This window comes from Eurytemora carolleeae, unplaced genomic scaffold (genome assembly GCF_000591075.1).
Source record: "Eurytemora carolleeae unplaced genomic scaffold, Eaff_2.0 scaffold56, whole genome shotgun sequence".
Classification (NCBI taxonomy): Eukaryota; Metazoa; Arthropoda; class Copepoda; order Calanoida; family Temoridae; genus Eurytemora; species Eurytemora carolleeae.
Genome location: NW_019396129.1, coordinates 308,669 through 322,670, shown reverse-complemented (window position 1 = coordinate 322,670; position 14,002 = coordinate 308,669). Strand labels below are relative to the sequence as shown.

Below are 14,002 nucleotides of genomic sequence, written 5' to 3'. Positions count from 1 at the left end.
TTGTCCAATAGGCGTGCTGTACACACGTGTGGTTTATTCAAACAAATTTTAACGCCTTTGGTTACTGGTTAGGCGAGTTTAGACGTAACTGGTGATTTGAAAAAGTGATAAATTGTTTTTAAACAAGTTTACATTTATTGATTTTACTAGTCGCCGACAAAAATGCCTTATTTTCACGACGTCTTTTTTTTCTGCAACATAAAGTGTCCTTAAATCTGTAAAATGTTTTAATTAATTGTCTGCCTGAAGATTATAAATCCTTGTAACTATTTTCGAACCATATGTTCATGATACGGCCCCTTCTAAATAAATACTAATTTGGCCATGTACAAAATTGATAGGAGGGGGGGGGGGTCCAAAAATCGTTCACTAGGATGGACCCAATATTTTAAATTTTTCTAATATAATATTCGTGTTTACAAACTTTTAATCCTCTAATATCGCATGATTCGCTATTAAGAGACAAAATGTCTACTGGAATGTACACACTGAACCCAGTTTATAGCCTGAGCCCATGGATTGACCTACCTACATGCATGTACAGTCTTCCGGGCATTCAAGTTAGTAAGCTTACAGATAGTGTAGGTAAAGGTTGGGCAGATGTTTCTCCACAAGTTCTTCAGTCTTTAGCAGCAAGACAGGAGGAAATTTTGGTTAAACTAAATCATCTCAGAGCTCAGGTACTCAAGTACACCAAATCGGATGAGATCGATGCACAAGTGACAAGCATAGTACAACAGAAAGTTTCAGTTGATATTGTGGTTCGTTGTTCTCCCTCCCACCCTCCATTTGCTCTGCTCGGCCTTATATCACAGCTGACGACTACTATGAATGTGTTTACATCTATGCATTGTCATTCCAGCGTATCCAAGCTACCCGCCCATCTCTCCTCCTTCTTCCCTCCCCCGCAAGTGGAAAGAGGACAGGCCAACCTGAAGATAACTCTGATCTGGAAAGAAGTTGGTAGAGATTGTGAACTTATGGTGTCACCTATCTCACAAAGCTTAATCCGAGGAGAAGTGAACTTCATCCGATTCTTTGCAAGAATATTTCCAACTATATTCTCTTATGAGACCTCTACTTCTACTGCAATAATAGATAGTCTGCTTGATAACGTGACAAGTCTGTTGTGGAGTAGTCCTAAGAACCGACAATCTCTACTCAGACCTCTAGCAGATCGCCTGTGCAAAACATCCTATTTATCTGGTGATACTCTAGGTATAGCAGACCTGGCTTTGTTCTCCACCATAAAACAGCTGAGGCTAGAGAAAGATCTACCACCAGAACTCAGGAATTGGTTCACTTCAACTTTATCACACCTAATGGGGGGTAAGGGTAGAAGAAAAAGTCGGCCCTCTAGTACCAGGAAAAGTTTTCAAAAAAGAAAGAATTCTGAAAGGAAAGGTCCAGGTAAAGAGGAAACCCCTCAAAGTTCAGCCAAAAAGGAAAAATTCCCGAGAAACGAGAATGAAGAACATAAATTTATATTTAAAAGGTCTGGATCCCTGGTGCCCATTGTTACTGTGCCTCTTGAAGCAGAAACAAAAGAAATAAGGAATAAAGAAGGAATGAATTTGTCTGGAAAAGAAAATAGAGAATCGAAAGGGAAAAACAAAAATAATGTTACAAAAAAAAAGATTGGAGTTAGTAGAAAACCGACTAAAAAGAAAACTTCACCACCGACTGATAAAGCAACCAACAGTGCTCCTGGTTCTCTATTTACCAACCAATGGCCTGAAATAAAACATATTTTTCAGTCGTTTTCTTTTACTTCTCTGTTAGGTCAGCGGCCTTTTGTATCAGAGAAACTAGACGGTTCAAATCTTGCTTTATCAAGTCGAGGGGTCATCTCATCCAGACGTACTGTACTTCTGAACAGACCAGATTCTGATACTTTGTCAAAGTACAAATTTTCTGGGGTGAAGCTGAATCAAGTATATAGTCTCCTACCTAACCTGGAACAGTTAGAAAACAGGTTTAGCTCTATGTATCCCATGTTGACAGTACAGTGTCTGGTGTACGGCGAACTTATACAGCAGGGAACTGCGACCAACAAGGAGGATATTTATGGATATAAGAAGAAAGGATTAAAAGCAGGCAAACTGCAAGTATTTGGATGCGGGGTCGTCTTTGATGAGAAATTAGATGACACTCAGATATCTCGAGCAAAGAAAACGCTCATAAACCTAGGATTTAACGTGATGGTTCAAGAAAATTCAGAAACTAAACAGAAATATTTAATTCTTCTGTTCAACGAGAAACTTAGAGAAATATTATTGAGCGTTGGAATCACCAGCATTGTAGAACAGAAACAGTTGTCTTTAGAAAATGCCATTGAAGGATATACGAATCTATTGATTCAGAATTCCATGGAAGGAATAGTTTTGGTTTTTAATCAAGAGATTTACAAGTGGAAAGGTGTTGAGGAAAGTTATCCTGATCTTTTTGTAAATCAGATAAATGATTTATATAAAATACTAAGGTTTATGTCGCCCAACGCTCTCAAGGTCGTTGATAAGTTTATCAAGGTTGCCGAGGAAGCTAGAGCTGTCAGGTTGAAGTGTAAACATGATCCAGACAACTCTAAATTTAATCCCAACCTGGTGTCAGCAGATCTATTGAAGCAGCTCCAGACTGCTTACAAATCAGCTGTCAGCAAATACAGATTGTTGGATGAAGAGCTTAAACAGAAGAAACTCAACAGGAATCAGATTTTGGCGGATTACAGCGAAAAGATGAAGATAGAGATGTTAAAAGATAGCAACCAAAACCAGGAGTTCATTAAGTACACTCTACCGTACATTAAATACAGAATAACGTTAACACAGTAAGCCTGTTTGTGACTAGGCTTTTAGGGCGCTTCGCGCCAATCTTCTCTTTAAACCTTTAATTTTCGCTTTATCTGTGAGCATCTTCTCTTTGTACGGTAAAAGAATTGAAAATTTGCGGATTTCATCTATATATAAATTTGGCTTGTTTGTCTGTCTGTTTGTTTGTCTGTTTGTTTGTTTGTATCCAATAAACGTCAAAACGGCTGAACCGATCGGTCCCAAATTTTTTGTGGGACATCTAGGGAGCCCAGGGAAGGTTTAAGAATCATCAAAATTTCAAATATTTGTCTCTATCAAAATTCGATCGTCATTAAATTTTTTAAAATTTTGAAAATCCGCGAAATTTTTTGTAAAAATCCGCGAATTATTTTTGTTTAGTTTTACGATGTACACAAAGAGAACATGTTTACAATTAATTTAGAAGATGGGCGCGAAGCGCCCTCTAAGGCTAGAAAGAAGGGCGCGAAGCGCCTTGAATTTCTAGTAATATATATTCGTGCTGTTTCAAAATTTGACAAAATTAAATAATTTTAGATAAAAATACTTCAAGATTACATATTCAAAGTCTGATTGGCCATAAACCTTCCCTTGGGCCAAGTAAGGTCCCACGCAAAATTTAGACCAGATCGGTTCAGCCGTTTTGATGCTTTTTGGATACAAACAAGCATACAGACAGAACAAGCTAAATTTATATATAGATTGAAAATTTTGATTTATGACTTGAAAATGAAATTTTTTTAATAATTGATGCATTTAGTTGTTTTGCTTTCTGTAGTATTTCATCATAGAATTTTAAATTTTTAATAATTTCGTTAGTTGTAAATTTTATTGGTAAGTTTTATTATTACTTGTGATACAAATTAGGTGTAACTTATTATTGTGCTTTTTTGGTTTAAAATAATTAGAAATTTATAAAGGAAATGTACCCGAAAAATGAAAGTATTATTGCCAATTTTGTAACCCTTTCATTTTCCCAAACCGTTCCTTTAAACTCCTCCTGGTTTCAGGCAAAATGGGCGCCTACTTGTCAGAACCTATAAAGGAGAAGGAGTCTACTGGAGAGGAAGGGGAACACCTGGCATACGGAGCAAGCTCTATGCAGGGCTGGAGAGTCAGTCAAGAGGTATTGGTTTGTAGTTCAGTTATAGTTGTGCTGGACTGCGATTAATTTAGCTTATTTAACACTGGACTATAAATGTTACGGTATCCCCAGGGGGGGGGGGACATCATGAAAGATTTTACCCATTTGATACATTTTGCATAAAAATTCTCAATTTTTTCATTTTTAGCGAATAAAAACTTTAAAAAATTATTTGCCCTCATGTGTGGGAGTGGTGAAGGCTCAAATGATTTTTTAGAAAAAAATCAACCCCTGAAAACACACAAATTGATCATTTATACAAAATGTTTGAGCGGAGCGAAAACTTTTGTTTTAGAAGATTCTATGGTTAATTTTGTAAATATAATGTGATTTGATTGATTAATGCTGAATATTGGGGTTTAAAATATAACAAAGAAGGAAAGAACTGATAAAATAAATCTTAACTTAATATATTTAAGGATGCCCATAACTCAATAATCAGTTTCGACGAGGGGAAGAGTCTGTTTGCGGTTTACGATGGGCACGGAGGTCACGAGGTTGCTGAATACTGCAGTCTGTATCTACCGAACTATATTAAACAGGAACTTAATCAAAAAAATTTGGGAAATGTTTTCTTTCTTTGAAATCATAGAAATTCTCGCATTGAGTTTTTATTCGGATTGTTTAAAATATACAAATATGCAAAATTTTAAATAATTTTCCATTTATTGAGGGGTATCTTAGACAGTACCTTTTTAAAGCTTTGTCTGATAAAGCATGTATTTATAGGTATCACGTGATATTATTTTGGAGTTTCTCCAAAGTGACTTGCGAATTTTTGGCCTCAGAAACCATGGAGGAAATTGTTATAATTTATCACTTTTCAACCTAGTGAAACAATTATACCTATATATATAGTCCTAGCGTTTTTATTTTTTGTTCAGTGGCTTCAGAAATTTGCGTTTTTTAGAACATTTTCAGATAACTTTAGATTTTGTTGATATTTAGAATCCCAATTATAAATGTGGAAACTATGAGAAGGCCCTGGAGGAGTCCTTTATCGCATTCGACGCTACATTGGTGGACAGGAAGGTTGTCAGTGAACTCAAACAGATTCAGAATCCAGACCAAAAGGAAGATAACACAATAATCAATTTTACTTTTAAAATTTGTTTTACACATATGATGCGTTAAATACATTTTACATGGGGATGATAAATTACTTTTTCTCCTGTTTTCTTTTAATAATTTTGGGTACAGATCATGCAATCTTTTCTATTGTAATTCTTGTCATCATATTTTAATTTTATTTTCTTCGTGGGAATAAAATGGTACTGTGAAAAGGTTAAAATCACTCTTGCCATTCTTGTTCTTGAGCAATTTTAAAACTGTCAAAATATTTATCTAATAAAGTTTAATTGGAGAATCATAGTTATTTGATGGGATTTAAAGGGTTTTACTTTTTAGAAAATTTATGTTTTTGGAAGGCCCAACATTCGTATCCAACCTGTATCAACATTCAAATTATCCAGAACAAAAGTTTTGATATTTTTTCTGTCATGTTATTTTGAGAGAGAAAAATGATTTATGATTTGTTGTTAAAGGAGGAAGACGAGCAGGAGATAAACCATTTGTGTGAAGAGGCAACTATGCCGATTGAAGATGTCATTGCGAAATATAATTCAGGTATAAAAATCAATATTACAGGGTTGGATAATTGATTTGGGGGATAAAAGGGAAGAAGATTAAAAGTTTTTTTGATCCTCTTTGATTCTTTTTTCCCCAAAACTTATTTATTTCTTCCTTAAATTAACTATTTTCCACATTAATAATTATCTATTTTCCCAAATTCAGAGGCTTAAAAAATACCCTTACTACGGGGGGTGGGGGTTCAAGAATATATACACCCCCGACTTGAAATTATTAAGATAATATACACAGTGCTCATATCTTAAAATTGAATTTCGTTTTTTATGATTAATTACCTTAAGACGACCTCTTGAATTTGAGTTTTATTTTTTATTTATTTTCTATCAGATACTGACGGTGAACCTGCTAAAGCCTTGAACCCTCTGATCGTCGGGATGAAGAAGAAAGAAGGCAAGCCTATCAGTCCCTTCCTTCGAGGCAAGTCACAAGGGATTGGTGAGGGCGCCTCTGGCCTCAACAAGCACATCAGGTTCACCGAGGCCGGAGACGCTGTAGTTGAGAACGGGGTGAAGGAGACCAATGGAAAGGAAACCAAAGAGAACGGAGTAAACGGAGATAATAGAGAGAAGAAAAGTGAAACCCCGTCCACTCCGGTGAACGGGGAGAAGGAAGAGGCGGAGGGAAGTCCGTCCACCCCAGTGAACGGGGAGAAGGAAGAAGCGGAGGGAAGTCCTGAAGGAAGTGAAAAGGAGAATAAAGATACAAACTGTTCAGAAACTAAACCTAGTGAAGATAAAACTGAAGACATTAAGGGTAAAGGGAAAGGTAAGGGCAAGGGTAAATCAAGCAAGCTTGTATCGAAGCTCCAGGCGGCGGAGTTTCTTGAAGCCGTGGCGGAGACGGTAGCTGAACGGCGGAAGAAAACTGCTAGTGAGATCTACTCGTCCTTGTTAAAGGAGAGTCCTGAGTCCGGTGACGAGGACGATGAGGACAGTGAGGACGAGGAGTTCGGAGCAGGTAGTCTTCATGCTTATAAAAAGATTTGAATTGAATAGATATATGATAGTTTTTTCTCATTCTTGCAATTAGTTAAAAATTAATCAAAAAAAAAGTTTTATTTTGTTTATGGTTAAGAAACGGAGTTCAGTTCTAAACTATTGGGAATGTGTAACGGGAACTTGAATTAATTGCAAGCAAAAATAATGATTGATTTCACATTTCTGATTTATTTCTAGTTTTGGTTTCACTAGTTTAAAATCAACCTTAAAATATCTGAATTTGTTTAATGGTTTAACACATGTTAAGGGACTAGAGACGTATTTTTCATTGACACTGCATTTAATTAGAGACATGTCCAATTAACATAAAAAAATACCCTTTGCATCTGTCTGGGCAAAAATTATAAAAATTTTCTCTTTTTTATATAAAGTGACTTCTGGATTTCTTTCCATAACGTATTTATAAGAATTCCACACTTTTAAGATAGAAAATTGTCGATATCTTTGTCATTGTTGCTCAGATAAAGATTTCAAGGGTACCGGTGTAAATCGAGCCTTCCACTTTTAATGGAGAGAGAGTAAAAACAAATTTGAGTAGGTGAATTTTTGATCAAAATTGTAAAATTATCAATTATTAATTCCTGTGTAGAAGTTGGTTCTGATGACGATGACGATGAGGATGAGGATGAAGAGGAGAACCAGGAAGGGGAGGAGGATTGTGAAGACTGTGATGAAGATGATAGTGAGGTTGAGGACGAAGAGGTAACTTTCAAATGACCGGAATTGGTTCAACTCTTATCTCCTTTCGAGTGAAGATTAACCGATTTCTCCATGAGATTTAAACCAAATGAGATCGGTTAAGTTTATCCACTCCTTTGCTTGTTAAAATTCATGAATTTGACTAATGAGAAAACAGATTATCCAGATTATCTCCCTAGAACAGGAGAGTAGGAAGGAGGGATGGGAGGGAGGGATAGTTGGGACAGAAGTGATTGATGGGCACATCTGATCTATTTTACCCCAGGAGGAGGAGGAGGACGGTGAGGTGATGATGGATGGGTTCACTGAGGAGCCTGGGAATGATTCTGGTTGTACAGCTGTAATTGCTCTTCTTGCTGGAACCAAACTTTTTGTTGCCAACGCCGGAGATTCAAGGTGAGAAAAGATTTTACTGTTCTTTAAGATTGTTTTTCCTGTTTTCTAGTCATGTCAATAATTGTTTAAAGATGTCAATAATTGGTTAAAGATTCTTTATTTAATTCCAAGAAGTTTCAAAAGTGTTTTCTTAGGATTTATTTCAATTCAAAATAAAAAGGCTTTTATTTTATTTTTTTCAGTAAATTTCCCCTTGAAGATTTGTACTAAGCGTTTGCATTATTTTGATATTTTTTGCTCTGAATTTCTTTTTATTTCGATCTTTTTCCAAAACCAAATAAAAAGCAAGAAACTCCTCAAAATCATCTCAACTTGTAGGAGAGTAAACAAAATATAGTTTTTACTAGGCTTGCGCCCATCTTCTATTTAAATTGTGAACATGTTCTTTTTGTTTACATTTTAAAAGAAAGAAAAAATTTTTGCGGATTTTTAAAAAAAATTCGCGGATTTTCAAGAATTTAATTTTTTTTTACAAAATTAAAAACCTTTAAAACACATTTTTTTAGAATTTTTATCATTCATAAACCTTCCTTGTGGTCACGTGATGTCCCTCAAAAAATGTGCGCCCGATCGGTTCAGCCGTTTTGACGTTTATGGGATTCAAACAAACAAACAGACAGACAAGCCAAATTTATATATAGCTGAAAGGGGGGTCAGGGGGAGGGGGGGGGGCGTGCCTAGGATGAGAGCATTCCCTGCAAAGATTTGAAACTTCGTATTAAAGATGTGTGGTGTGTCGGGATGGGAAGGCTATGGAGATGTCATTCGATCACAAACCTGAAGATAAACCTGAACTGAAACGCATTGTTGCTGCCGGAGGCAAAGTTACTTCGGACGGAAGAGTTAACGGAGGACTTAATCTCTCCAGAGCCATAGGTATTTATTATTGAACCAGGGGTGTTTTTTTGCTAAAAAAAAATTCTCCTCCTCCAACGCCCAATTTTTCGTTCCCCCACCCGGCCCTCAAATCATCAAAAATATTATTTTCCGCCAGGGGGGGATCCTGCAAAATATAAACAGCTGTGTCCTGTATAGAACAGGGTATACTTACCTTGTGCAAAAATATTCTATTATTTCTCACGCAGAAATCATAAATATTTTAAATAAATTGTTCAAAATTACAAACCACTACAAGGTGTCGCCTTTGTTTAAAAATATGATTTGATTAATGATTATGATTAATATTTGAAGTGAATATAAAAGTAGAACTCGAGTTGATCAATTAATTTTATTCTATTCTATTCTATTCTATTCTATTCTATTCTATTCTATTCTATTCTATTCTATTCTATTCTATTCTATTCTATTTTATTCTATTTAATTCAATTACATTTTATAACAAAATTTAGGTGATCATGCGTACAAGCAAAACAAGACACTTCCCTTGATGGATCAGATGATCAGCTCCCAACCAGATGTCCGTATACTGGAGCTGGACCCGGAGAAGGACTCCTGGATGATCCTTGCCTGCGACGGAATCTGGAACTTCATGACGAGCCAGGAGGTGGTTGACTATGTGGACGAGAGAATAAAAAATACACCGGATGATAAGCTAACATCAATCTGTGAGGAGGTAGTATCTTTAATACATTAACAGTTAACTTTTAGTTGTAATAATATTTTAAATAATTCATCTGCTTCATGTTGTGAAGTTTCTCTGCTCAATCTCCTGAATTTAATTTTTCTCATCAGCTTTTAGTTTTTACAAGATAATTTACTAATGAAAAACAAACATTTTTTTGTCAAACATATCAATAAGGTTTCATAATATCAGCCTTGAAAGTTGAATTGAAGCCTTTAATACAAAAGTGCATACATTGTCTTAGTCCTGGAAGAAAATAAAGTTAATAAAAACCGATCACAAAATATAAATATTGAGACGGAATATTTTACCTTGAATCAAACTAAATTCTAAGTAGTTAAAATAGCAGGGACCAGTTTTCAGCAAATTGCAAATTCAAATATAAAGATTTTTTTAAGGGGTGCAATCTTAAATGGTAAAATTGAAGGGTATCTTTGGCGTGAGAATAAAATATCAATATTGATCAAATTAATGATTTTTTTCTAGTTGTTTGAGCACTGTTTGGCCCCAGATACCCACGGAGACGGAACCGGCTGCGACAACATGACCGCTGTAATCGTCAGATTCAAACCCTCACTCTTCTCCGTTAAGGATGTTATTATCGATCCCTCCGCCGCCAGTGATCTGGCCTCCGCCGGAGGATCCTCAGGTTCCTCATCCTCCACAACAGCCTCTTCAGCCTTATCTGAACAAAAAGACTCCGAGGTTCCCTCTGGGCCTCCGGCTAAAAAGCTACGAATGGGGGCTAGTAGTGATGAATAACCTGATCTTAAATCTTGTCTGTTGAGAAGAACAAATTCTTTATTTCCTCCAACTCTCCTACAATCCTCTATATCCTGGTTGTCTCTCACGTCTGGTAAAATGGTGTCCCAGAAAATATGCCACGAAAAAATTCATTCAGTCTGGTGGAAGTCGATTAAAGATGCGAAATGTCCAACTAAGCTAGATCAAAAATAAAGTCTACTGTACTTTACTGTAGTGTGCTGTACGCGTGTACATGTTGCTCCGAACCTGAATATAAAAGAGCTTCAAGTATGAAATAGTTTCAAGAAATGCTGTCGTTTGTTATCTTCAATTCATTTTTTTTGTTTATTTATTTTTTGGGTAATTAACCTACTTCGGGCATTTTTTAACTATTCCTTTTTTCATAACTCGAGTCAGGTCCACTCTATCCGGTGTTTATTCACGGAGATGGGGAGGCCTAACGAGTCCGTTTGTTCCTTTAAAGGGACTGTACACAAAACTTGGAAACTGCAAAATTATTTTTTTACAAACTTGGTTAAGTTGACGTGAACTGTAATATATAGAATAAACCAGACTTAACTGTTACTTCTTGTTTTTTAAGTTAGAAAAGTGAAGGAATATGAGTATAGATTTAAAAGGCCAAACTTCAAGGGACTATAAGCGTAATCTCCGGTGATTCTCTATGCTAAGCTTACACTGCCTGATTCACAATGGTACCCTTAACAGCTTTGTTTTAAGTATGAATTAAATACGTGAGTTATTAATTTTGAAAACTGATTTAATCTTGGTTTCCCGACAAAAGAATGAAAAAAAGAGTTTTCAGAATATATCAGTTGTAAGTTGTAACCCTTTAAAAAGTAACCATGTTTTTCACATTATTGATCAGGGGTATCGTTGTGATTCGGACATTGTTATCTTAGCATGGAGAGTCACTTGAAATAACGCTTTAAATAAATTGTGTTTTATCGTAACTATTAAAATCCTGTCATCTGCACAGAATGAGATTATGATGCTATCTTTTCACGTACCTTAGTTTTTCCTTATCATTATCCGGGATTGTAAAGGTTATCGAGAACAGAACAAAAAAACTCTGTTTGGTGAACAATATATACGTTTTATCGGCCATATACGTCAATTTTGAACAAATATTTGTTAAACTACAATCTTAGAAAATATTCTAATCAATTTTCAAGTATTTAAACGTAAACTTGTATAATATATTCTTATACATTCAAGACTTATGTTAGGTTACCATAAATTCTGGGCCGATCCCTGCGGCTATAGATCTCTCTATTATGATGCCCATGTAGCTGAACTAGCTGTATTCTATTAAAGTTTGGTTTTATTATACTTCAAAATATTTGTATCATTAAAAAGTACAAAGTATCAATGATCGACCTTAGTTCATTGATCGGTTTGTGGTTCTTTTTTTTGCATATTTTTTTTAAATTTGGCTAAGTGTAAGAAATGTATGGATGGTAAAAAATTAAACATTTTGAAAACATTTGTTCTTTTTACACTGTACTAAATTTTGACCCTGAGAAACTATGCAGCGCTTAATTCGCTTAATGCAACAGTCAATGTCAATACTTTCAAAAAAATTAACATTTCTTGTATTGACAATAACAATTCGATGTATGTTAATAAAAAGATAGGTTTTTCCAACATATGATAATTAACAGTAATATGAGGATTTGAAAAAGTAAAAAAAAATTCCTCGTTAAAGCGAATATTATTTATTACATTATAAAATGATAGAAATTGATCCTTTTTATTTTTACAAATCACAAATATTGTTAATGTGAGAAGTGACTACTAGAAAGGTAAAAGCTGCGATAAGAGGACAGGAAGTCTTTATTTGACAGATTTGTTGGATTTAAATCAAACCCATAGTTTGAATTAAATCATAAAAAGGGCTGGAATGTATTATGTAGTGGATTTTGGGGGTAAAGGTCGTAGCCTTCACTCCTTCCTTTAGGAAATCCTCAAGTACTCCACTGGTTTAAACCATAGGCGGTAACAATTTGTTACTCTTATGGGCTTCTAGCCTGGAACAGGTCATCGACAGGTTGTTCAATCTGGAAACAATAGCGATGCACCCAGAGAGGCTTGCCTCAATTTTGGACACCATTGTTTTAAATGCCTTTTTTTCAAGCGGTTCAAGAAAACTAAATTATCGTTAATTGGAAGAAGGGTGGGTGTCGTTTCGTTTGCACTAATGATTGATCGGATTAACGTACATTTGCACTTGTTCATTCGGAATAACATTTTTTTTGAGGGTTAGGTTAGGTTAAGACAATTTCTGTGCCGAGCGCTGCGGCTTTGGGGCCGAGCGCCGTGGCTAGGGGGCCGAGCGCCGTGGCTAGGGGGCCGAGCGCCGTGGCTAGGGGGCCGGGCGCTGCGGCTACAGTGTTACTGATCAGCTGACTTCAGTGCAAAAGTACGTTAGTTCGAAAGTAAAAGAATTACAAATTTTAGTCGGGTAAATAGAATTTATTAGCAATATAGAAGAGGGGGGGGGGGGTTACATTTTTTATAAGATTCAAAGGGGGGGGGAGTTTAGATCCCCCCCCCCTCTACCTATATCTTTTACTCGAAGCCGCCCAATTGGTTTTCAACGAATTCAACAGTATATTTAGAAAATTTGACAAATAGCAAGAAGAGAGGATGGACTTGTTAACATTTTTATTTTTCCGACTGCCACCTTACAGTTTTGCCCATATTTGCCAGTACCGCCTAAGCAGGTTTCTTCAATTTAAACGCTGCTCAACGTACATCGTCCATCTTAGTCCTCTTATTCCCTTTCCTTATTTGTTATTTTAACGATTTTCCCTCGAAATCTTTGTTTGAACCGCGGCAAAGTTCTCCGGACCAATTCTGTCCTCTGATTGGTCGAAATACTTGTCTCCCATTGGTCCCAGGTCAGGTGACTTTGACTTTTAAGAAATATGGCAACTAAAAAGTTAATTTTCCAATTTCTCTTTTTATTTGGAATTATAGGCTGAGTTAAGGTATTAATGATGTTGTGGCGAATAGTAAAGTTCGAATTTGTAATTACCGTTTTAAAATAATAAAATAAATTCTCGATTTTGCAATGGAAAATCTGAAAGTTTGGGGTTTGGCGGCATAATCTGCATTGTAAAATTCAATTTATTATTAAGTGATAAAAATCCTGCAAAATAAATCTGTTGTAGATAATAAAAAAGCATCTACCTCAGGGCACTTCGCTATACCCTGACGATTAAATCTAAAAGACTATTGTTGGGTTGGTTAGCAGTTTTAAACATCATGAGCGTGGCGTTGTTGAATTTGTAAGTTTTCCTGAATCCTATACAAGGATCCACAGGATCCACGCTGCTCTTCAACAAACATTCTAAGCCAGAAACCTAATAGATTCCACAATTACTATCCGCGATTTTCAGGTGTTCTTAAAAGACTCAATTTCAGATCTGGAAAGTGTACGGTAATATCCTATTGTACGCTTTTCAAATATAATTATTGAAATTTATTTTGAATAATCCCCTGCACTGAATATGATTGTTGTAGATGTATGAGAGGAGTTTTATATGACGCCTAAACATTGTTTTATTTTATTTTCAGAACTGAATCCATATAAGAGAGGAATTTATAAATGTGGAATTAAGGGAAATATTGTGGAAAGTGTATTTTTCATCAAACTTTGATGATTTTAAGTGAAAAATGATCCTATCTAAACATTTTCAAAATGGTTCGCAAGATTGGATGAATACTGATACAGCGTGGAAAGGATGAATACTGTAAAAGCGTGGATAGAATGAATGAATGAATAATGTGGCCACTCCAGCTGGATTATTCAAGGGATCAATGTCTCGGTATTCTTAGAGGATTAGGTAAATAATTTATTAATTTGATATTCAACGAGAAAGAAGTAGCCCGGTAATTTCCTAGTATACGATTTTTGGACCCCCCCCCCCCCCCCCCC

At 35.7% G+C, this 14,002-nt stretch overlaps 3 protein-coding genes across 10 annotated transcripts in view; all 3 read left to right on the top strand.

Moving 5' to 3' along the window:
• Window positions 1-382: 382 nt before the first annotated feature.
• LOC111695818 (uncharacterized) lies at window positions 383-2,919 on the top strand. Its single transcript, XM_023465263.1, has one exon. The coding sequence runs from the start codon at window positions 468-470 to the stop codon at window positions 2,829-2,831; it is 2,364 nt and encodes a 787-aa protein (XP_023321031.1). The 5' UTR covers window positions 383-467; the 3' UTR covers window positions 2,832-2,919.
• Window positions 2,920-3,821: 902 nt separating this feature from the next.
• On the top strand, window positions 3,822-10,626 carry LOC111695817 (protein phosphatase 1G). Its single transcript, XM_023465262.1, has 10 exons — window positions 3,822-3,954; window positions 4,392-4,514; window positions 4,921-5,046; window positions 5,517-5,598; window positions 5,950-6,579; window positions 7,210-7,322; window positions 7,585-7,715; window positions 8,440-8,591; window positions 9,065-9,288; window positions 9,784-10,626. Exons 1-10 carry the CDS (start codon window positions 3,844-3,846, stop codon window positions 10,057-10,059), a joined length of 1,968 nt encoding a protein of 655 aa, XP_023321030.1. The 5' UTR covers window positions 3,822-3,843; the 3' UTR covers window positions 10,060-10,626.
• Window positions 10,627-12,942: 2,316 nt separating this feature from the next.
• Window positions 12,943-14,002, top strand: part of LOC111695816 (BRCA2-interacting transcriptional repressor EMSY) — a 9,117-nt gene continuing 8,057 nt past the window's right edge. For all 8 annotated transcript variants that reach the window (XR_002763946.1, XR_002763945.1, XR_002763944.1 and 5 more), the window contains exons 1-2: window positions 12,943-12,962; window positions 13,642-13,910. Coding sequence is in view for 4 of the 8 variants with exons in the window: in XM_023465261.1 (XP_023321029.1) it covers window positions 13,850-13,910 (61 nt within the window). In the remaining 4 variants the exon portion in view is untranslated. The remainder of the gene's footprint in view (window positions 12,963-13,641; window positions 13,911-14,002) is intronic.